Source organism: Alnus glutinosa, chromosome 6, assembly GCF_958979055.1.
Source record: "Alnus glutinosa chromosome 6, dhAlnGlut1.1, whole genome shotgun sequence".
Lineage (NCBI taxonomy): Eukaryota > Viridiplantae > Streptophyta > Magnoliopsida > Fagales > Betulaceae > Alnus > Alnus glutinosa.
In genome coordinates this window covers 10,863,040-10,888,504 of record NC_084891.1, presented here as the reverse complement: position 1 = coordinate 10,888,504, position 25,465 = coordinate 10,863,040, and the positions used below count along the sequence as shown (strand labels likewise).

The following is a 25,465-nucleotide window of genomic DNA, read 5'->3' as shown; positions in this document are numbered from 1 at the left end:
TATGATATGTGGCTAATTTTGGATCTTAAGATAACAAAAAGTTAAGAGAAATGCTATGTAATTTCAACTCTCAAGTGCTCGCTTCTTAATCGAGCAGTAAAAATTATTATTGAATACTATATGTATTTTCATTTGTTATTTTATCCAACGGTAATTTTCACTACCTTGTTAGGAAGTGAAGACCTGAGCGCACATATAGCACTTTTCAAAAGTTCAATTATGTGAGAAAATTTAAGCCACAAAGGAGAGAAATACGCACTTTTCCGTTAAAAAGTTTTAATTGATGAACAGTAAATAAGCAACATTGCCTATTCACTGTTTATGTGTTAAGTAAAAATACTAAATTATCTATTCTGCTGGAGAATAAAAAATGCTAATAATAGCCAAATTTGAATATTTTGAAGGGTTTAGCACTTCCGCTAGAGAAGCTCTAACTGTTTTACAAGACAAACATGTGCACTTCTAAATTTTGTTTCCAAACACGTCGATCACCTAATACTTGCATACCGCCCACAATTATCCTTCATCTTTTTCTTTTATACCTCACCTTTTCCGGCTACTTTTTTATAATTCCCATATTGCTACAATCAATGCATTAATTTTATTTTATTTTTTTTTTTCTAATTGATGAGGAAAAAGGGACTACAAGGGAGGATCTTTTCCATTCTTGATCCGAATAGAAGAGAGAACGGGAGATCCTATGGGAATGCTTCCAAATACAAGATGAGAAGCGACTCATTTTGCTAACACCTGTGCACGAAAATTTGCACATCTAGACACCTTCACAGCTGACCAACTATGAAAGGAAGATAGAACTAAGTTAATATCAGAAAGAAAACTAGCAAAATTCCAAGAGGAAAAAATAAGAGGATGATTAATAGCTAATACAACCAAAAGAGCATATCCTTCCAGAACAAAAGAAGTCACTCCACAAGCAGCAGCCAACCGCGTGGTTAATAAGGCAACAGCAGCTTCCCCCGTACCAACATCCGTGAAGAAAAACTTTTGGGTAGCAGCACCAATATTAAACACATACAAATTCATAACAATTTATTTACTACAAAATAATTACAAAGTAAACTTACTTACTGCCCAAAATCTTATTCTAAAATTATTGTTAACATTAAACGGTCAAATAAAAATAATCATACATAGATTGAAATTGTACGTGTATTTACATTAGTATAAATATATTCACCAAGTATGCATGTACACCATCAAAGTACGTAAAAAAAACAAATAAATAAATAAAAAAGAAAGAAGAAGAAGAAGTAACTTAACCCAATGCACTATTGTGTCCTGATGAAAAGTCCATTTTAACTTTTCAATTCTTTTAAGTAGCAATCTTTGAAAACTCCAAAAAAGTTAAAATAAAATACATCTTTAAAGCATGTTTAGAGGAACAGCAAATTTTTGAACCCAGAGATATTGGCAGTTTTTGTTACCAAAACAGAGAATACAGTTTAAAGTCCTCCAAATATAGAACAAACGAAGATACGGCCGTTCTGAAAAGAACTCATTCAACAGAAACAAAACTGATGAATCAATACAAAACTTTTTGAGCTGATGCCCGATGCTGACAAGCCTCTTTATTGCCAGGAAAATCAAAAACTCTTGCGAAACATGAAATTCTTTCCGACTTCCCATTCAACTTGTGTCTTTGCTTTTGTTTTTTTGGATGAATAACTTCTGTCATTCCTTTCTCTAGAGTAAAGTGATAAAATGATATGCTTCTGTCATGTTTTCTCATGCTTTTTGCTATTTACCATCCTTTCTTCCAAATAGCAATAACCGTCACAGAACAGGCGGCATTCCGAATAATAACGAGGGCAGATTACCTCTAATACGTGTCACAGCTGAATCCAACTGCCAACAATCATCCTCACCAGCCATTTTATGCAGAAGATTTGGCTCCAAATATTTATAGAATATGAGCAATGCAAGAAAAAGAACAAGACATATATCAGTAGCTATCCCAAAATCTCCCCAGCAAGCAAATGATCTTTTGTTGCCATCCAAGGAATCAACCTCTGCCTCCCCACAGGTAAAAGGGATTCAAAGTATCTTTAATGTTTTGCCTAGCCCTCATTTGAGTTGGAATGGGATCCCTTAATTCCCTGACACCCATTTTGCCTCTGCATGCAGTATTTCTAGATGCGGATTGCCATAGCAAATAAAGGTAATTTATGGATGCCATTGTACCAATGCAATAACTGATGCAGTATCTAATGAGAGAATGGGCTCATCAGCCTGTCAACTAGGGACAAGCGATGCTCAAACCTCTCAAATTTCTTCTTTCAAAGCAAATCTTCTAGATGACTCGACCAAAGGCAATAATAATTGCAAAATTGCAACTCAATTGATGCACTCCTAACTCGCCCCCTTCCCCAAGGAATGCATTGCATAACCTGAACAGATACTTTTCCCTGAAAAAAGTTAAATTTGACATCAGAACATCTGAGGGCATAATGCGTTGCTACATGATTTTAAAAATTGACGTTTGACATTTAACTCAGTAATCAGAATTTACATACACTGCTTTAAACTTCCATCTATCATCCCTGTTCAGTAACATGGAACACTTCTTTTTTCCTTTGCCTAGAATAAAACAACTTGCCTTTAATTCACTATTCAGGCACAATAGCTTGGAAAGGTTCCAAAGAACCCCACGTTCTTCCCACTTTCAGTTTGACATGCAAAGGAACTGAAAAACAAATAATGAGATAAAATACAGAAACTGCAAATTCTCAGAATATAAAGAATGTGAACTACAAGTACTAACATATACCAAGAAGCAAGGCAGCATTTTCCATGCTCATTTGCAACAATAATGCAGCCTCCTTTATCACGGAAGGATCAACTTCCAGTACTAATTCATCATGTACCTGGATAGCAATCACAGAGCATCTATCAATTTTCAAGCAACACATATTGCACCATAAGAATAAAAAGTAAAGAAAAGCCCACTACATTAACAAAGCTAAAAGGATGAACTTCTATTTTTTTTTTTTTTTTTTTTTTTTTTGTATTCATAAATTCTGGCACTTTCAGATTGGTGTATGCTTGAAGGACAAAAGAAAACAAAACAAAACAAAAAAAACAAAACAAAAAAAACAAAACAAAATACAAAACAAAAATTGTAGAATGAAAAAAGCAGTTTTCCCAAGTGACCTGCAATATGATTCGGCAGTGGCCTTTGAGCATTTGGAACTTTGTCGCAAGTGAACTACAATCTGGCCTATCAACTCCTTCAACAATCACGGAGTAAATATTGACCATTGCAATCTTAATAATGTCAGCAGCAGACCCCTATAAAAAGCAGATATGAACACATTAATATTGGAACTCTATGATACATTTGAAAAACCATACCCACCCTGACCACTAAGGAAAAAAGTTTTACCTGACAAATGGAATTCACAGCTTGTCTCTGGGCTTTTGATCTTTCCTTACTGTTTCCAAATTTAATTTTTGACAAAAAACGCTTTCTTCCCTTTAGGGTTTCTACATATCTAGATCACAAGTGTACTTAGATGAGTAACAGCTTATATAGCACAAAAATAAAGATAACTTTGAAAAAAGCGCATCATTAGACAAAACAGTTATGTCAACTACAAGGCAAATGATAAACAAAAGAACATTTGTTATTGTTTGATAAATAAGAGATTAAATAAAGGTATCAATCCCACTGATCTTTTCACAATCATTGATTTAGAAGAAGGAAAAGAGTCTGTAGTGAACGAAAATATCTCAAGAGAGAATAAGAGATTGGGTAGTCCCTAAGTGAAAAACAAGAAAAAAAAACTTCTAAATTCCCACACTCCATTGCTTGCATATCTATCCATTTTTGAGAGAGAGAGTGGTAAATGACAATGTACAAGAAGATGACAATAAAAATATCCTCACCCTTTCTGACGGCAATATGCAATGGCTTCACGAAGCCAAGAAGCAACACCAGGAAAAGAGCTTTTGAAGTTTCGGATTTTTTCTGCAGCTTCATCTGAGCTGCAACGTAGTTGTTCTGCGAGGGTGTTTGCACCCATTCCATAAAGAATGCCATACACTAGCTTCTTGGTCTGGTCTCGTTCATTTGAGTCAACACAATCATCTGGTTTTCCAGTCCATCTTGCAGCTATCATAGTAAAAACATCACCATGTGGCGTGCTGAGAAGTTGAATTAATGAGGAGTCTTTAGAAAAATGTGCCATCAGCCGCAGTTCTATTTGAGAATAATCTGCTGCTAACAATAACCAGTTGTCCTGCAATAAATTAAGGAATTGACTCAACCAGATTATAACATTGACTAAGCAGTTAGAAAACACCCCACCCAAAAAAAAAAAAAAAAAAAAAAAACGTTTTTCTCCAACACAAAAACAAATAGAGAATATAATGTATACTATAGAGCAACTTCCAATATAGTAAAAGTAAATAAATAGAAACAAAAAATTCCCCATAAATAACTTTCATTTCTAAAACCTGCAAAATCAAATGTGTCTGAAAAGCCCAAAGGACAAACCCTTCATGCAATAGTGCTCCCCCTCCCCCTCTCCTCTCCCTCTCTTCAAGCCTCACATTAGCTATAATGTATACAATAGTGCAACATCAAATATAGTCAAAATAAATGAGTAGAAGCCGAAAAAAAATTCCCCACAAATTAATTGTTGCATTTATACACCCACAAAAACATCTGTATCTAAAGGGCAAAAGGACAAATCCTTCATGTTATAATGCTCCCTCCCTTAGGGCACTAAACTGACCCCCTCAAGTCATAATAGGGCTACTTCGGACTTCCAACCCAAATGGGGGTTGGAAGTAAAACTTTCAAGCCGAACCAACTGGTCGGTCGATAGTCGATTGGGGTGAAGGAGATTTAGAACTTCAGCAAGTACAGATCTGTGAGAGAAACAACAAACTTTAGCAGACTTCAGCCAGCGCAGATTGAGCTTTAGAACAACGAAAGGAAAGAGAACAAAGAAGCACAGATCGACAGATCAGTGTTGATCATAAACCCATGAGCTTTAATCAACACCCTAAAGAGAGAGTGTTGGGTATACATTCGAACAGGGAGAAAAGGTGAGAAAGTGAACTGATGAAGGTCGTGGAGAAAGGGAGGCTGGCACTGTGGCGGAGAGACTGACAGTGAGAGAAAGTCAAGGCAAAGGGCCTCGTTTTTGGTCTAAGGAGTGAGAACTAAAGGGTAAGAAACTAGGGGCAGACATAGTACTAGGGTTTGAAGGGTGAAAAATATGTATATAAATTAAGGAGATCAGGTCGGGTACAGTCAGTTTTCAGACCCCCTAAAATCAACTTCCGACCCAACCCTAGGTCAGAACTTATAATTTCACCCGACCCTGGTGGCAACCAACCAGTTGGTCAAACCGGGTTGGATAGGCAGGTTTTTTTAACACCCCTACCCTCCCTCCCCCCTCCCTCTAGCCTCACCTAAGCAGTAATGCATATGGTAGAGCAATTTACTGTACAGTAAAAATAAATAAATAAATAGAAACAAAAGATCCCCTCAAAATAATAGTTGCCCTTTTATGAACCACAAAAACATATGCATCTGAAAAGCCCAAAGGACAAATCCCTCATGCTATAATGCTCCAGCCTCAACTCAGCTATAATAATGTATAAAATAGAGCAACTTCCAATACAGTAAATATAAACAAATAGAAAAACAAAAACAAAAAAAATCTGCATACAACCATTGCACTTATCAGAAAAGCCCAAAAGGCAAATTCTTCATGCTATAATGCTCCCTCCCTTCCTAACCTAAGCTCCCAGTCTCCCACTACCTTCCCTCGCCCTCCTTACAGCCTCACTTAAGCTGCTTGCTTCTGGAAATGCAACTTCAGCTAAATGTTCCACTCTCATACACGGAGAAACTGGATTGAACTTTGGTGAATTTATAGACACTAATCTTCATCCTATAGTTACTAAAATGAAAAAAATAAAAAAGCTATCAACCATCTATCTCTTCCATATACTGAATGGAATCATTAAAGGAAAAACATAAATGCCTCAGATAAATTAAACAAATCCTCGTTTAGGGAATTCCTACTAAGCAATGGTCATCAATATATTTTGTAATGGAAAGATAAACTAGAATCCAAAATTCAATGATAAACACAAATCTTGCTTTTCTACACTATCCCTTGGCGGAAAAGCTTGGTCGTTACATTAAAGGCAATAAGGGAAGTTTCACTGACTCTCCCAGGCAGAAAACCACAGAGAGAGGAAAAAAGGAGAGAGAGAGAGAGAGAGAGAGAGAGAGAGAGAGAGAGAGAGAGAGAGAGAAGGTGATAATGGTGCACTTTTGTCCAGCTTGCATCATGGCTCTGGGTAAGACGCTAATGGTCAAGCTCTTTGGTTTTCAGTTACCGAAACCAATTACAGAAGATTTGTCTCCAGGTTTTCAATTATGGAAACCGTTTTGGTTTATTCAATCCAAAATTTATTTGAGTTATCAAAAAAAATTATTTGAGGAGCATTTTGGTATGTATCCAATCAAAAATCCTTATACCTGTGTAGGAACAAAGAAATCACGAGCATTAATTTTGTAATGATCAGCATTAGCATCCCCCCCATTTTTGTCCTCGTTCATTTTGAAGTCGACCTCATGCTCAACACACTGCATAAGTCAAAAAATAATGATGATGAAAATAACAGATAATAATAACAATAGTTCATTACACTAATATTTGAACTCTACTGACTTCTAAAAAAAAAAACTAATATTTGAACTCTACTTTAGCACGAAAAAAGATAAATATGACGAGAAGAAATCAAACCTGAAGATTAGGTTCTTCCATTGAAAGCCGACCAGTTGCAGTTGACGTTTGGAGCCAATGACCATGAAGTGTGTACCTCTGTGTCCGCATTGATAGCCTAGCCAGTGAACAAATTGATCCCAACGTGCAGTTCAGGAGCTTTGCCAACGTACGGTGCGCTTTAATGACTGGAATAATAGGATGCTCATGCCTGAAATGACACCAAATCCAGTTGGTATGCATTAGCTTGAAAAATATGAGAATGACCATGGAAAAAATATATGCAGAATGCAATGCACACAAAAATATACAGAAATAAATAGGTTTATGACTTGCAGGCAGAGTGGTAATTAAGAATCCAGACAAACCATATATTGTACATGAAAAGGCTCCAGTATGTGCTTTCTCAGTTATATCCACTCCATCTTAGAATGCGAAAAATTATCAGACAAGGAAAAAAATCACTTTAAAGCAATGAGGATAGATATTGCCAGTGAGTCTAAGCCATTGCAGTGCTCAAGTTGGAGGATTGTCTTCTTGCCGAGGAAGTTTTGGTGCTGGATTCTGTTGGAGTGGCAGTTTCCGTGAAAGCTACTGTTAAGCAATCTACTCCGGCAAAGGGTTTCCTACAGCGGGGATTTCTCAATCCGAGTCTGTCAGTGCAAGTTAAACCCCTTCTCTCACTAAAGGGTTGGTTGCATCGTCGGCGACTCTGGTTGTTAAGGAGGATGGGGTGGAAGGGACTCCCTTCCTTTTGGGTGGTTGCATCACTCCAACCACTGAAAAGGGTTAGGATTTCAGGATGAACGGCCTGATCCAATCTCAGAAGTGGCCGGTTAGTTTTGGTCCGGATGGGGAGATTGTTGTGTGCGATCAGAGAGACGAGGTTTGGGATGGGAAGGTTATAGACTCCCCTTGCCCTTTGGATGAGGACGAGGATACCTCCTCGGCGTTTCTAAATGCCATTGAAGAGGATTTTTTATTGGGAAGTAAAGGTTGCGCGGCCAAAGACCAAAGGTAGGAGGGAGCTGTTGAATCTAAAAAGCTCCATTAACTATGGCGATATAAGCGTGTCCTCTCGTCGTAGGAAAGGCCCATGATGTAGTGTTGAGTGCTCCATGTGGGTTTCGGGTTTAAGGGCTTTAGGTTCATGCGGGTTTGTTGGATTTCTTTTTGTGGGCTAAATTAGTTGTTCCTATGTATACTTCTTGTGTACTTAGGGGCACCTTACTCTTTTCTTTAATAAAATTTTATTATTTATCAAAAAAAAAAAAACACTACTTTAAAGCCAGCTATCCAATGGACTTTAACTTTTTTTTTCTAAGCAATACATAGGGGGAAACTAGGAAGGGGGAGGGTCTTTTCCGCTTTTAATACAAATGGAAGAGGGGAAGAGGGGGGGGGGGGGGGAGGGGGGGGGGAATTCGAGGGAATGCTTCAGTAAACATTGTGTGACTAACTTAAAAGCAAAAGTATTAACAGGCATAATGAGCAAGCACCTGAACACACAAACCTGAATGATATATTCACCAGTAAATTTTTTTTCTTTTTTATAATTAATGGAATTTATTAAAAAGCGCAAATGCACAACCCAAACACCGGTAAATGTAAAGTGCTTTTCTTTTCCTTTTTTTTTTTTTTTCAAAGTACATTTCTAACCATATAAAACACAATTGCACCTCCTTCAATGCCAATAACCTTATTTATTAAAATCAACATCGGCCATAACTTATTCCACATCAATAAGCACAACAATGCACGATAAATAGCAGCAAAAATTTTGAAAGACTTAAAAGAAGATAATACAACTTCAACAACTGCACTCCAACTTAATCCATTTAAATATTAAAAGCTCTAGGGAAGATATTAGTTTCAACAATTATCTGTGCTTGTTGGACCAATCATGAGGAAGGACTAAAGGACTTGGACTTCTATGAACTAAATCTAACTTAACAAAGCCTTCATCCCAAGGACTTGGGGCTAACCATATGAGTTTTTGTCTCCTAAGCAACCATATCTTTTTTCAGCTACAACCTGCACTCTATTCAAATTTCATCAGACTTTTTGATGCCTTCCACTCAATGAAATACTCAGTATTGTATTACACATGGCAAAACATCTTAGAAAGCATTCACTTCTCACTCACTTTCAATTATATTGACACTCAACAGTCTCAACATCCCCAATTTTGCTACTGCAACTATTGAGTCTGTCGTTGATATATTGCCTAACAATTTTTATACAGCATAGCATAGCCATAACTGTTTTACAAATCTGTTCCTTCAACTAATAATTTACAACCAGATAATTGATGTTAGTTTTCTTTGGCACTATTCTCGCAAAAGCAAACTTTGCAATATTTTTCTTTTATATAAGTAATGTCAATTCATTAATAAAGTGCAGAGGGGCGCAATCCTAGTACACAGGGACTATACAAGAGAACCCCTAATAGGAAAGAACAAAAAATAAATTTAAAAAATCTGTATAAGTAAAAACACTCGCTTGATGTGCTGCTATTCAAATATATAACGTGTTAAGCAAACGCTTCCGTAGCTCCAACATCGATGTCTCTACATCTTCAAAGTGCCGAACATTCCACTCCCGTCAAAGACGCCACATTAAACACAACGAAACTAACGGCCAAACTTTCTTACCTGGACCACACCCAAACGAATCACCCCAACTAGTCAACAATTCCAGCACCCTTCGCGGCATAACCCACTATACCTCAAATAAAGAATGTAACTCCATAGATCGAGAGCAACTTCCCAATAAAGTAACAAATGTTCAATGGACCCCCCACTCTTCTTACACATACAGCACCACTCAATCACCACAACATTCATCTTTCGCAGATTGTCATACGTTAAAATTTTTCCTAACGCTGCTATCCATACAAAGAATACCACCCTCGCCGGAGCCTTTACACGCCAGATACTTTTCCAAGGAAATGAAGGGTCATCTTGTTTATTTAACACTTCATAAAAGGACTTCACTTCAAATTGACCCCTTTTGGAGAGGCTCCAAACTAACCTATCATCCTCTCCATGTCTAACTGAAATAAAAGAGAATAACAAGCCCAAAATAAGGAACACCTTTCTTATTTGTAATTGAAAGAATAGAAAAACAATATGCATGCCCAAAATAATTGCACATATTTCGGGGAAATTATCCAGAAAAGTTTTTACAGAAATCTAATGAATTTGACTTCCTTGAAAAATGCAGCTATACCTGCTGTTCCTAGAAATCGCTTCAACAGAGTAATACTCAAGCATATTTTAAGGCAAACAAGTGACCAAAAAGTCGACTGTATTTATAACTTCAAGCTTGTGGCCTTCTCAAGATACCATGACATCTGAAGATACCGTGGCCTTCTCAAGATACCCTACTTTACCAAAAGGTTATAACAACATAGGGTGGAAGATCTGGGCCATTAGGAATTCAAATCATATATATCATAAATAATAATAAAATAGGTACAATTAAAATTCATACACATCATTATGAAACACTGATGTGCTTTTTTAGTATAGCTGATGTAAGCACTTTCCAAATACACATTGAAACATGAAAGACTGCTCATCAAAAAAGGTAACTTAGACTATCATCACAAGTGAACATGAACTTTGCTGCAGAGACTTCAAATAGTGACTTAGAAAATACAGCCTCCACCCTATAGATATTTTACTTCCCATTTAGGGTACTCCCATAATGTTTCTCCATTTCAAAAAATCAATTATCGGAATTACAGCGCTACCCAAAAGGGCCACTCTTCACTGTTTTAGGAATCACTATAATTCAACAATTCGTATTAAAGTATTGATTAAGTGATTAAATTTACCTCTTCCTATCAGCTTAAGCTTTTGGGACAAGTGGTAATTTAACATGGTATGAAAGCCAAAGGTCCTGAATTCGAACCTTGACTCCGTTATTTACCTCACATTTCAATTAAATATTGCACGTATTGGGCATCACCTATTAAAAGGAAGTCTGAGCCCACACGTGACCTCTTCCTATCAGCTTAAGCTTTTGGGAGTATTAAAGTATTGATTAAGTGATTAAATTTACTTCTTCCTATCAGCTTAAGCTTTTGGGACAAGTGGTAATTTAACAATTCGAAAGAAACAAAAGTGTAAAATTGGAAATGTAAAGTAAAAATGGTCTCTCTGAAATGTTGTCCTCTTCCAAGAGGAAAATCTCTATACGAGGGCTTTTTTTACCATTTTTGTGTTGATCAGTATTCGACAAGATGGAGGGAGCATAAAATATTGAAGGATCCAACAAGCTTATGAATTTACTTTAAGATGTATAATGATCTATAACAAGAACAAGGAATCTCTCTCAATACCTTAATATATCCAAGCAATGCTTGTCAGTACTTGGATGTTGCTTTCCCTTGTCATGCCCCTCTGGTATGGGCAGCTTCAAGTGTCCATACAGTACATTTGCAATATCTGCTGCTGTATATAATGAAAATGTAATGCCAGCCAGCTTATGAGCTTCCTTCTCAAGATGTCTAAGCTTTTTCCCCAACACATTACGTGCCTGAAGGCATCCTTCCATGTCAACACCTATTCCCCAAAGCTCCATGTCTGCAAGAACATTAACCTAACACATATATACAAGCATATAAATTTTAAAATGCTTTAAGCATCCAACCAGTTGAAAAGTGCATCATTTCTAAATATCGGCTCAATGGTTTGCAAGAATAGTGACTTTCTTTTGAATCCCAAACCCTACATGGCTAGGGCAGGTTTTCAAACACCTATGCCAAGCACAGGTTTTCACGCTTAAGATATTTGTCAGGACCAAAAAAGAATCAAACAAATATATATTAAAGGGAAAGAAGAAGAACACCACCACAAGAGAAGGCATACTTGAGTGATTTCTAAAAGGCCAAAAAATAAAAAATTGAAAAAGGGGAAGAAGAGAAGTCATGCTCAAGAGATTCATCAAGGAAAAAAAAAAATAGGAATGGTGCTATTGACTTGCTCCAAAAAATTGTCTTGTTATCCACTCCATTTCCATGTAAGTACATAAGATGGACCCATCAGAAAGTCTGAATGCCCCAGATCATAGAACTCTAGAATTTTATAGCAGATAGCATAAGATAACTTACCAATGGGATTTCTATATTCATAAGGGCTTCAATAAGCTCTTCGGAAATAAGCAACTTCCAGAGGACAGAACATAAGGCTCGTGTTTGTGCAACCCGACGGCAGCACCCATTATGTGCAGCTCTTCGCATCTGATTCTTCCACCTGCCACTCTGATTTGCAGTTGCTGCAGCCTCACTGGATAACCGTTTCTTAACTTCCTATTTTAAGCATTAGTACAGAATCATAAGGCAGTTTGAGAAATGATGAACACCATAGTACTATTAACTAAATGACAAGATTTCAAAAACTTTAGAAGTCATTTTGCCATAATTTTCAGCATTGTGAAAATTAAAAACTCCATCTGTTTCAAAAACACACATGCTAGATATTACCCCCAAACTGGTCAATATGATTCTCCTAATTACCTTCTCCAGGTTTGGGTTAGAGCTTCTCTCCTCATCAGGCCAAAGAATCCATGCCACAATGCACATGTCAATTCCATCTTTTACATGAACAGGAGACAACAAGGAGTATGAGTTGTCTATGAGTTCAATACCTAAATTTTTCCCAGCAAGATCTAAACCAAATTTCTTAACTGAAACTGCAGGACTTTTAAGAACCTGAACCTGAACTTTTAGATTCCAAGTAAATTTTCTAACATTTCTTTTCCCCAGCATTTTACCAATCCTATTCCATCTTTCTCCAACTATCTCCAGCCAATGCTCATGAGGTGAAAAAGTACCCTTATCACCAGATGTGCCCAAGGACAAGTAATCATCTCTTCTTTTGTCAGACCACAGTAGATCCTTGGGAAGATTGACATAGTAGACAGGAGAACTTTCCCAACAAATGGCCATGCCGTGTATTTCAAAGGGGGCAACAGCGTTTATTTCCAGTCGTTTGTTGTAATGGACATCAAAATAGAATTCCCGTGCAGTCTCCCAGAGGTCCAAGAAGGAATCAAATCCCCCAGGTGTATTAATTGCATTGATAGGGCCTTTCGCACAAGCAGTTTCCTTATTGTCAACACACAAATTTTGCCTGTTGTGTGGTTCCTTCACTTCACGATGAAGATACCCATCACAAATCCCAATTCCGTCATCAGGACCTTGTAACTGAACAGTGTAAGTCATATCTGCCCTTTTGGCAGTAGCAACAGTAGCATTCAGCTCAGCACTACTGGTTACAGACCCTTCAACTGGTACCACAGAACTTGCAGTTATTGAGTTTACTTCTGCTGAAGCCACTAAAACGATATCTGGTGTTCTCATAAACTTCTCTCCTTCAATTTCTGAAGCAACTTTATCAAAACTCTCAATTTCTTCAGTGGAGGGCTTAGCAGAAACAGGCTTCGTGTGCTCTACATCAACAAAGATACTACTAGTGCCATCTCCAGAAGATATAGTTCCAGCTCCTTGCCTGACGTGATCACCAATGGCAGTTGGCAGTACGGGTTGAGAAAAGTGTGGAACATCTAATCCGAGTGATTTAAAAGCTGAGAAGGCAACAATCCTTGCTTCTTCAGCTTTATCAAGAACAATTTTGCGTGCACCACTTTTTATCTTCTTGGCCACTCCAAGTTGTATGTGTCTTTGTGCTGAACCTTCTAAACAGTCATATAGCCCGATTGTCAATATTAAAAGATATGAAAAACCAGTAATAAAGGATAACAGCATGCAGTCTTGTACGTTAACTCACTACTTATCCCAAAAACTTAAACTGAAAAGAAGAGGTAAATTTTAATCATTTAATCAATACTTTAACATTCCCCCTCACATGTGGGCCAAGCTCCTCTTTAATAGCTGAGGTCCAACACGTGCAATATTTTAATTGAAATGGGAAGTGAATTGTGGAGTAAGGGTTTGAACTCAAGACCTATGCTTAAGCTTATAGGAAGTGATAAATTTAATCATTTAACCAATACTTTAATATTATAAAGCATAAAATCTACTACCACTAATAATCCATGCATTACAAAAGGTATCTACTAGGAAAATATTTAATTATACTGGTAACAAAAACAACTATCGTACAAACAGTTGTGGAGCCAAAACCACTTGGAACATTTACTGCTATGTTTGGTAACAGTCACAAAAGGTCTTTTTTCTTTTCAAAACCAAAAATCTAAAAACATTTAACAAACAATTCACTTTTCAAAATACAAAACACTTTTTCAAAAAACAAAACACAACACACTTTTTAGAAAACTTTTCACGCCTTTATATAGGAATATTTTGATAAAACAAGTGCTCAATTTTTCAGGAGTAGGGACTAACTTATTATTTCTAAATTGAGAGAGAGAGAGAGAGAAGCAAGGCCACCCCCATTGGAGCAGAGGGTGGCTACGCGGCCACCATTGTCAAACAAGGGTGGCCACCTGACCACCCCAACCGGATAAGGGTGGTGTCCTCCGCTAAGGGTAGCCGCCCGGCCACTCTTATTTAAAAAATAATAAAAAAAAATAAAAAATTATAAGTAAAAGTCAAAAGCATGTTTGTGTTTTCTCAAAATAAGCGTGTTTAATATTTGTTTCTTTGAAAACACGACCCTTTCCAAAAAGTTTATCAAACAATTTTCTTAAGTGGACCCACATAACATATTTTCTCAAATGTGGACCCTGTTAGATTTTGTATCGAATTGGCAAATCCTAGTGTCCAAACATGGGTCAATTGGGATGTAATTGAATAGTAATTGAGTTAGAATCTAGTCCGATTCAAAATTGGGGTTCAAACTTGCACTTTATGAAGAATCGCTCGAGTATGCAAGTTCAAAGGTTACACCATACAGAAAAAGAAACTTTGCTTGACCCTCTCATGACAGCCGCTCAAGCAAGTTTACGACAATTTAATTCTTTTTAAATTCAGATTCCCTATTTAATGACCATATGTTGATCTACCTATATTTACTGGTATTACACGACTTTTGAGGTAAGGAGAGGTAATCTTGAAACTCTAGAGAGAGCATATTTTCTGCTTGAGCCTAAAATTTCATTCTTGCTTCTCTCCTTGTTCCCAAGCCACAATGAAATTCTAAATCCTCTTCTAACAGTTGGGGTTTGACTGGTAAGTTCATCAAAGCTAGAGTTCCGAAGATTGAACAAGTTCGTTTGTGGAAGGTCACTATACAAGAAGGCCAAAGTTTTGGAGCCACTTTGGAGAGGAGATCAAGTGCGTCACTGTTGGGATTACATGCCTATCTTTGAGTCTACGAAGGTTTTGTGAGTACTTAAACAGGTTGTAAGACTTTTCTTCTATAGGGGAATTTGTTGGTGGCTGACTACCCCCAGAGTGTTTTTCTTTTGAAGAGTTCTTTGAAAGGCTTTTTCTTCGTCAACAAAAATCCTTGCATACTGTCTTTATTTACTACATTTATTTTCTTGTGTGGTTGATTTTGTTTGGATTGTGTTTCTTTTAATTTTAATTGACAACGTTTGTTGAACAACACCTATTCACCCCCCCCCCCCCCCCCCCCCCTCTAGGTGCGTTTCTTTGAGTCAAACATTTTTCATGCCCTACCAAATACACTTCTCTACTTTATATCACATCAAAAACTTTTTCAAATCAAAACACAAAAAACACTTTTCAAAACAATTAACAAACATACCCTTATTTTACCCTTTTGCGCTTTCTAATAAGATTGAATTACTTATCAAGAAACAAACATACCCAATATTTTCATTATTCATGTCCTCTAGATTTTCGAATTCTTATTTTCTGTTACATATTAGTTATATAATCAAAACTAAGCTTTTATATAAAGCATGAGTATAGAGGCAATAGAGCTCCACCATCACGAATAAGTACAAGCGGGACGCCTCCTGCACAACCAAGGCATCCAAGCAACATGACATACAAAATCATCCAAATAGCATTACTCAATTGGCAAGATTATTTTCCATCAAAGAAAGACTTAAAAGTGCAACAGCATCGAAGAAGGTTGTCATGATAGAGTACCAAGATTATAATTGCTTTCTACATGTGGAAAAGGCTGACAATAATCATGAAAGTAACGTTTTTTTAGAGTTTTTTATTAGCAAATTATGTGATAAATGAAACTTCCCAATGAAATTTTCCAATAACCAGACTCTATGACAGCTATGTCAAGCATTAATACCCCCAAATCAAATATAGTTTATTGTCTAGAACATTCTTGGTTTGAAATTCATGGGAGAACAAAGATATTCTCATGCATCAATTGTAAGTATAAATTTTAACAAAAGAAGTCATATACCAAAAATAAGTATCACCTTGTCCGGCCCATGAAGAAGATTCAAAAAGAGCTTTGACAATTTCAGGAACGGAAGCTTCTGCAATTGCAAGAGGTGTACGCAAGCCAGCTTTGTAGAGTGCTCTTGCTCGAGAACCCTAGAAGTCAAATGATAGAAACAGTCAATCCCTCACTATTTTACAGAGAGCTCCAAAGGCCAAATAAAAGAAACAACCCATCCCAGATTAGTACAGAGGCCGCTGGTGAGGTTCTCCTCCAGACATCAACTGAAAGGCATTTCACTAATAGAAGTACCTTAACATATGGAATAGTAGTAAGCTCTACAATTTCTGCTCTCACTCCAAATGAAACGCGATTTTGGAATTTGGCAACTAAGCCTTCAAGATCATTCCATCCAAGCCTTTCACAGAACACAGAAACCATAGATGCAAACCTTCCAGCATTCTCTTGCAAGGCTTGAACCATTCCTCTAGCCACTTTAAAAGCTTCACAAACCTCAGCCACAGGAATTTCCTTCATCCCGAATTTGAGAAAATGTAAGCAAGGCAGGGAACCAAAAAAAAAACAAAACAAAACAAACAAACAAACAAATCATGTATGAAGCCATCCATATAAAGAGGAATTAGAGTCATATATAGGTGGCTGAACCAATAGATACGCAATCCATATAAAAGCAGGGAAGATAGACCAGAAGATAGGATTGCAAGTTACCCCAAGTCACAGTCACATTGAGGATATGCAATCCATAAAAAAGCACACAATACATAATATTGTGGTTGGTTATGTACACAGATTGAGGAAAATTAAGAAATATATTAGAAAGACACCTGCACTAGTCTTGATAAGATGAGGGCAACATTGAAACGTTTACACACTCGAAGTGTTTGATCATCTGACAGCATAGTACTGTTTCTGATCCCAAGTCGGTTTTCACATTTGCCATGCAACCCCTTCACGCTGTTTCTTGATTGGTTTTTAGCGCGCATAGGTGCTCCATGTGCCATGCGCATCAGAAACGGTTCTACTACTCCAACTCGGTTGCCAACTGACTGCATTTTATGCATTAGGGAAAGGAAAGAAAGTGATTCAAAATATTAAGATCTACAGAGAACTGCATACACATGATTATTAATTATAATTTTGAGTGTAAAGATGAAAACTATAAGTGGGGAATAAATCACATTAAAATTTTGTATAAGTTATTAGCTCAATTCAACATTGATGAATGAACCTGTATTAAAGAAGAAAGAAACCATACTTCATATTTATTTCTACCATTTGGTAAATCTATAATTGCTCCTAAAAATATCGACAATTTGTTAATGTGCCAAGAGAAATCCATTTAAAAAGGTCAGAGTTTCAAACTCCTAATGGCATTCATGACGCCAATTGGCCCATGAGGTCAGCATTCTATAATGCTAAAAATGAAGCATAAAACAAATTCATAGTAGAACTCGAGCCTTGCCCCAAGAGATGCTGGGAAGCATGCCTTCTCTCACAAAGCAACCAATGGAACTCCAAACAATCTCTAATAATATTCCGAAATATTAACCACAAAAGGTTGGTTCATAATCAAGTACTCATTCAGAATCGCAGAAGGCAGTATTTAATAAGCAGAAGATCCAAATATAAACCAAGAAAGAGTGATTGATAATGCTCATTTGGAATCACAGAAGCCACTATAATAAGAAGCAGAATTACCTGGTCAAGTGCAGATAATTCCATGAACCTTTCATAGTACAGTTCCCAATCTGGCTCAACATCAACATTAATTGGTGTTACTAGGTAAACTAAATGCAAATCAGATGCAAGCACAAATCCTTCTCTTGCCCTTGAAAGATCATCCAGAACAATCTGGGAAACCAAACAAAAGTTTATAGTCAATCTCAACAACAAATTGTTTTTCAACAACTCCTCAAACCAAGATTGCTTACTTCTTGCACAGTAAAACAATAGGTTAGGAAATTGAATATATTATAATAAAAATAGAAGGTACAATTTCTTACAAGTGATTCTTCTGGGCTGAGAGAACTGCCAAAAGCTGCACGTCCGAATGGTGTGGTACTGTATAACTTAGTATCTTCATTCCACTCAAGAAATTTTCTGTGGCACAACCATCGAAGAGATTCCTGGGCTGATTTCACCACATCTTGAAATGGTTTGGTGGAATTCAGAAGAGTACACCTAACATATCGATGAATATCACCAGCAGTTTGGACAATTCCGCCAGCCACAACTTCTAAAATAGCATGAGTCATTCCATTAATATCTTCAGATAGACAAGAATGCAAAGGTGGGCAGCTTTCATTAAGAAGGCCCATAATTCTTTTGATCTCTTCCAGTTTGCAAATTAATACCTGGTTGGGTAAAATTATTCGGAAAAAAATCAACTTATTAATATAATAACAATGACTTATGTCCTCAATGAAATACACCAAACAAAAAATTTAATAAATTAGAGAGAGAGAGAGAGATGTTACATATAATAAGAAATAAAGATAATAAAAAAGAATTAGTTTGACATTAAAAAACTAAAAATAACATGATCAATCAGCAATCATCCCAGAATACATAAATATAAGAGGTACCCTGACTAAAATTATACAAAGAAAAAAAAAAAAGGGAACTAAATAATTAAACATACACTTTCCCCCTGTGTATCTATTCCAGTCCGACCAGCCCGACCAGCCATCTGTTTGTACCTCGTTCCATCAATAAAATCACGACCAATCCTGGGTTGTCGAAAAATAACCCTCCTAGCTGGCAGGTTAACCCCAGCAGCTAAGGTAGATGTAGCAGTTAAGACACGTAAAAGGCCCCTGCGATAGCAGGTTTCAACAATCTCTCTTTCCTCAACCTACAGAAAAAATAAATGAACAGCCAAACTTATAGAAGGAAGTCTCACAAGTATCAACAGTCAATAAGTCAACAATAGTGTTAAAGATTTGCGGAATATTTGATCCACCGTGATTATTGCTTATTTATGTTTATTTGATTACGATGTAATACATTCCATATTAGGTTCTAGGTTTTTCTATTTAACCAATTTGTAGCCGTATGGTTCTAGTATTTTCTTAATTCATTTTTCTACTTGGTATCAGAGCAAAGATCCTGAGTTTGAACCTTGTCTATCTCATTTTACCTCTCATTTCAATTAAATATTACACATATTGGGCTTCACCTATTAAAAAAGAGTTTGAGCTCACACATGAGGGGGAGTATTAAAGTATGATTAAATGATTCTGTTACCTGTCCATATTCCTATGCTAGAGCAGGCGCAACAACAGCTTACTAATAAGCCTCATACTGAACCTACTAATAAGCTATCTGTGCCGCCTGTGGAAGAGTTGAGAGATTACTCCAGATGCCAGAAAAATAAGATCATTCCTGATGCTACATGCCAAACATCTAATCCTAACTTAGGTAATACTACTTATACTTCTTATATCAATTCTATAATACCTGTTGTCACAAGTCTACCTGTTGCACAACGCAAAGGAGTTAGGTCATGTACACAACATCTCATTTCTTATTTTGTTTCTTATCAACATCTTTCTTCACCATATCATTCCTTTGTGTCCAAATTGTCTTCTATGCCTGTCCCTAGAAATGTACAAGATGCACTTAGTGACCCCAAGTGGATGACAGCAATGCAAGAAAAGATGAAAGCTCTTCACAAAAACAAGACTTAGGATCTTGTTAAATTACCTAATGGAAAGAAGGTTGGTGGATGCAAATGGGTGTTCACTATCAAGCATAAGGCTGACGATTCTATGGAACGATACAAGACCAGACTTGTTACAAAAGGCTTTACTTAGACGTATGGGATTGATTATGAGGAAATATTTGCTCCAGTAGCAAAGATGAACTCAATTAGGGTTCTACTTTCTATAGTTGCAAACTTGGATTGGCCTCTACATCAATTTGATGTAAAAAATGCATTTCTTCATGGAGACCTAGAAGAAGTATACATGGAAATTCCCCCTGGATTGGAAGATTCATCCTTACTGAGAAAAGTGTGCAAACTAAAGAAGGCTTTGTATGGCTAAAACAATCTCCAAGAGCGTGGTTTGAGCGGTTTTCCCGGGCTATGCAAAGATTTGATTATAAGCAAAGTCAGGCTAATCATACACTCTTCACTAAGCATTCCACTCAAGGAAAGGTGACAGCTTTAATTGTGTATGTTGATGATATTGTCTTAACAATGAATGATGATGGGGATATACAAAACTTAAAACATTGCCTTGCTAACGAGTTTGAAATAAAGGACTTGGCGAGTTTGAAGTACTTTCTCGACATTGAGGTAGCAAGGTCAAGGATGGTATATTTATCTGCCAACGAAAATACATACTTGATCTTCTAAAGGAAACAGGAATGCTCAAATGTAAAGCCACTAACAATCCAGTAGAGATAAATGTTAAATTGGGAGAAGATAGTGAGAGCCCATTGATGGATAAGGGCAGATATCAGCGATTGGTTGGACGGTTGATTTATTTATCGTATACCCATCCAGACATTACATATGTTGTTAGTGTGGTAAGTCAATTTATGCATTATCCGTAAGAGCCATATATGGAAGCAGTTTACCGCATTCTTCGCTACTTAAAATCCTTACCTAGTAAGGGGCTACTGTTTTCTCAACATAGCCATTTGAAAATAAAAGCCTATACAGATGCATATTGGGCTGGCTCGATTATGGATCGACGGTCCACGTCAGGGTATTGCACATTTGTGGGAGGTAATTTGGTTACATGGCGGAGCAAGAAACGGTTTATGATTGCCAGATCTAATGCAGAGGCAAAATTTAGAGCTATGGCTCAGGGAGTGTGTGAAACATTATGGTTGAAAATACTCTTGAAAGAGCTTGGGTTTGACTCAAAGGACTCAATGTGATTGTATTGTGACAATAAAGCGGCAATCAGTATTGCACATAATATAGTCCAACATGACCAAACCAAGCATGTTGAAATTGATCGACACTTTATCAAAGAAAAACTCAGAGAAGGGTATTATCTGTACTCCATATGTGAAGACGGGAGAACAAATTGCAAAGAGATGTGTTATTTGTACACTTTTTTTACACACTTTGTACACACTCACATTAGGTGTGAGGCCTATGCATATGGGATGGGTCCCACATGCATGGGTCTCACACCAAATAAGAGTGTGTGTACAAAGTGTGTACAAATATCATTAGCCAATTGCAGATATCTTGACAAAGGAAGTATCTTGTGGTATTCTTCATACAGTCTTGTGCAAAGCTGGGCATGCGAGACATTTATGCCCCATCTTGAGGGAGAGTGTTCAAGATTTGCTGGATATTTGATCCATCGTGATTATTACTTATTTATGTTTATTTGATTATGTTGTAATACTTTCCCTATTAGGTTCTAGGTTTTTCTATTTAACCAATGTGTAGCCGTATGGAACAAGAGAGCAATAAGAATTATTCTAGTATTTTCTCAATTCCTGTTTCTACTAATAGAAATTACTCTAAGTCAATCAAAAGACAAAGAAAGCAAGCAATAACATACCGTGAGAAATGAAATAAATAGCCCGAACAAAATAGATAAACAAAGAAACAAATAAATACCGTGAGCCCAGCATGGTGATAGGCAACACCAGAAGGCACAGTTTCTTCTAATATAGGATCCAGTCCAGCAGGACACCTTCGCAAGGCGTCAATAGCTGAAGTAATATCAACGAACTCACTTTCATCATTATGAACATTAACAGAAAATCTTCTGAGGAACTTCGAAATATGCTTTGCAGTTGATTCACACCCTTTTCGACTAGAGCAAAATATCAATACTGAATGACCCTCTTGAACAACCTGAAATACATTCTCTTGGCTTATAATTGTTCAAACTCAAGGACAATACCCAAAAACTTGTATCATAAGAGGACCCTACCTCATTACATAGTTCGACAATATGATCTGGATCTTTACCACCAAGATCATATTGCTTTGAGATTGTTCTCACAATGTCCATTTTTTTGTTATAAATAGTGTTACCAACTTTAATATATTCTTCTAATGGAACTGGTCGAAAATCTGTCTGGTATAATGCCGCCTGCATGCAGAGTTAGGAAAAATAGATCTTAGGTTCAACAACCACACAAGAATGCAACAGCAAATATGTGGCAATGTTTAGTATCCTTCCCCAAGGAAAGATGTAAAAAGTAGATGCCACAATAATTTAATCACCTTTAACTACCAAGAACATTGATATAAATAGAAGGAAGAAAATATTTTGACAAAAGTAAATGAAATTTTTTTTTTGGGGGTGGGGGGATAGGTAACAAAGTAAATGAACTATAGATGCAAGCTGGAAATTATCAAGATTAGTATATTTCACAAAAGAGAGGCTCAAGATCTATATCTAGCCCTCGCCATTCGTTGTATATATATATAGGAACAAATACAATATTCTAGAATATGAACACCTCATCCTAAGGACACCTCACCATAAGACAACTCATAGGGACACCTCACCACTTTCTAGAATAGGACACTTGTCCCTTTTTCTAACACTCCCCCCTTAAGTTGGAGCATGTACATCATATAAGCTCCATCTTGGAACAAAGGAACTATTACTAATACAAAGACTTTGTAAATACAACTACAAGTTAGTCTTCAAGCTGAAATACCACCAAATTGGTTGGAAAAAAAATAAATAAAATAAAATAAAAGCTGAAAAACCATCGATCCGGTTGAAAAACAAACTAAAAGCCGAAATATCACCAAACAGGCCAAAAAATAAATTGAACTGGCCACAACAACACTCAACCAACCGAAATATCACCAAACAGGGAGAAAACGCAACAAAACTTGCCAAAAGACCATTTGAACTCACTGAAAAACCCTTGAAATAGACCAAAACTCAACTAAATCGGTCATAACTCACAAGAAACCACCAAACTAGCCGAGTAGTCGCAGGAAACCACCGAAATCGATCGAAATCTCGCCGACAAACAATATCCGGCTAAAACACTACAAACTCAAACTAACCGAACTCGCCAGAAAACACCAACACCGGTCAAAACTTAAAATTTAATTAACTTGAACTCCAAATCATTGTCGTCTCTATCGGGCTGTTTGCCACCATTTTTCTTTATACTATAAATAATATTTACATGTGGAATGATAAGTCCACAACTCAATAAGCAAGTAAGTTGGTGCTAGTGTGTGACTGCGTGAACATTTCATATAATAACCATAGTCATTCATATGTAAAACAAACTTTGCTGATGCAGGACATGCAGTCCCCACTAAAATAAACAAATAAATAGTTTTTATTTATTTTTTTAATAATCTTTTCCTTTTTTAGGATTAGGTTTACTATTGCTACTAGGATTAGGTTTACTATTACAACTAGGATTAGGTTTACTTTCTCGACAAGTATTTCTCTTCTATAAATAGGCTTACTTATTATGTAAGACTCAATCCATTGAATTATTATCAAATCAGAGAATTCTCTCTCAAATACTCTGCGGAGTTTTATCTTTCTTTTAGCCCGTGGGCTTGATTTTATCTTTTTGGATAGAAGACAAAGACACTTCTTCTTGCAAAATCAAAAACGCTTCTCTTTGATTAGTTATCTTAGTCTTCTGCTACGTCAGTTGGTATCATAACAGGCTTTATCCTGATCATGACCAATTAACGCAACAGTGACAATCCCCTTCACGACGCTGTTCGTGACAGGGAGGCTCCATGGAGAGCCGAATTCCAGAGCTCCAGCAGATCCAGCAAACGATGCAACAGAAGATGCGACAAGAAATGCGCCAGAAACAGGAGATGAAGAAGCGCATGCACATAGGTCCTAATCGAATCATAGGGACAATGATGCCCATGATGACGATGGGATCCAAGTGAGGCCTATTCCTCACCAACGACCTGCACCCATAAACCGACCACCAGTCTATCAAGATCTTAGTGACGGTGAAGACTTCGCTAAAGGAGTGTTCAGACAGAACGTTGGAGTAGATCGACAAGGTGAAGGACGCAGGGGCACCGGTCGTGGCGGCGAAGGCTTCAGAGGTTATGAGCACGGTGGAGCTGGCCATATGGGGAATGTCTATGAAGGCACTGGCTACCAGGATGCTTATGGAGAGCAACCCAAACGACAGGATCACGGTAGGGAGGAATCCCACGAATACCAAATGAAGATCGATCTCCCATCATTCAACGGGCATCTTCAAATTGAAGATTTGTTAGATTGGGTGATGGAGGTAGAGAGGTTCTTTAATTATATGAGTATTTGCAAGGATCGCAAAGTGAAATTAGTGGCATACAAGTTCAAGGGAGGAGCTTCTGCTTAGTGGGAGAAATTACAGATTTCCCGGGCCCGACAAGGGAATTGACCTGTAACTTCATGGTTGAAGATGAAGCGGCTAGTCAAAGCACAGTTTTTACCACCAGACTTTGAGCAATGGCTATTCCAACAACACCAAGAGTGTCGACAAGGAGGACGAACCATCCAAGCGTATGTCAATGATTTCTATCACCTATCTGCCCAGAATGATCTCATGGAGACAGAGGATCAACAAGTTGCAAGGTTTATTGGTGGACTACGTGTGGCAATACAAAATAAGGTTTCTATGCATTTTGTCTTTGCTTTGAACGAGGTCGTTAGTTTGGCAACTCGAGCGAAGAAGCAACTGGAGAGGCCTAGAGCACCAACCTGGGAGTGAAACCTGAGCGATTCAACAAGACCAACACAAGGTCAAGGAAAACAACCTCTAGTCCCGACGATCATACCAAGTCAACTAGTGACTTCCATGGGAAAAGGAGCCAGCAGCAGTTCAAACATCCCGAGACAACCAGCCAACAATCCGTATGCACGACCTGGTCTAGACAAGTGTTTCAAATGCAAACAACCGGGACATAGGTCACATCAATGTCCCCAGAGGCAGATGGTAAACTTGATCAAACCCGAGTCAAAAGAGTGATCCAAGAATGGAGATGATGATACACCCAAGTATGAGGAAGAGGAGTTGGTTGATGCTGATGAGGGAATCCCACTTTCCCGATCCTTAGTAATTCAACGTTTACTTTTGACCTCGAGTCAAGAGGATCAATCTCAAAGGCACAAGATTTTACGTACTTGCTACACAGTTAACCAGAGGGTATGTGATGTGATTATTGATGGTGGTAGCGGGGAGAATGTAGTGTCTAAAGAGATGGTTTCAAAGTTAGGTTTGAAAACTGAGAAGCACCCAACCCCATACAAGATCGGATGGATCAAGCGAGGAACCGAGACACTAGTAACCGAGAGATGTCGTTTCACATTTTAAATCGATAAGCATTACTCGGATTCTATTTTGTGTGATGTAGCGGATATGGACTCATGTCACTTAATCCTGGGG

The 25,465-nt window shown here is 37.4% G+C and overlaps 1 protein-coding gene across 4 annotated transcripts in view; it reads right to left on the bottom strand.

Annotated features, from left to right (window-relative positions):
* Nucleotides 1-1,172: 1,172 nt before the first annotated feature.
* Nucleotides 1,173-25,465, bottom strand: part of LOC133870681 (helicase and polymerase-containing protein TEBICHI) — a 39,273-nt gene continuing 14,980 nt past the window's right edge. The window contains exons 9-27 of one of the 4 annotated variants that reach the window (XR_009900762.1): nt 22,009-22,170; nt 21,690-21,929; nt 18,741-18,953; nt 18,103-18,453; nt 17,798-17,950; nt 16,924-17,145; nt 16,391-16,609; nt 16,116-16,233; nt 12,295-13,472; nt 11,890-12,087; nt 11,119-11,378; nt 6,792-6,981; nt 6,524-6,631; nt 3,907-4,259; nt 3,404-3,512; nt 3,172-3,309; nt 2,789-2,885; nt 2,535-2,704; nt 1,173-2,426 (exon numbers count right to left, since the gene is read on the bottom strand). Coding sequence is in view for 2 of the 4 variants with exons in the window: in XM_062307857.1 (XP_062163841.1) it covers nt 2,628-2,704; nt 2,789-2,885; nt 3,172-3,309; nt 3,404-3,512; nt 3,907-4,259; nt 6,524-6,631; nt 6,792-6,981; nt 11,119-11,378; nt 11,890-12,087; nt 12,295-13,475; nt 16,116-16,233; nt 16,391-16,609; nt 16,924-17,145; nt 17,798-17,950; nt 18,103-18,453; nt 18,741-18,953; nt 21,690-21,929; nt 22,009-22,170 (4,389 nt within the window). In the remaining 2 variants the exon portion in view is untranslated. Of the gene's footprint in view, nt 2,427-2,534; nt 2,705-2,788; nt 2,886-3,171; nt 3,310-3,403; nt 3,513-3,906; nt 4,260-6,523; nt 6,632-6,791; nt 6,982-11,118; nt 11,379-11,889; nt 12,088-12,294; nt 13,476-16,115; nt 16,234-16,390; nt 16,610-16,923; nt 17,146-17,797; nt 17,951-18,102; nt 18,454-18,740; nt 18,954-21,689; nt 21,930-22,008; nt 22,171-25,465 lie in introns of those variants that run through there. The other 3 variants (XR_009900761.1, XM_062307857.1, XM_062307858.1) reach the window with 3 other exon arrangements.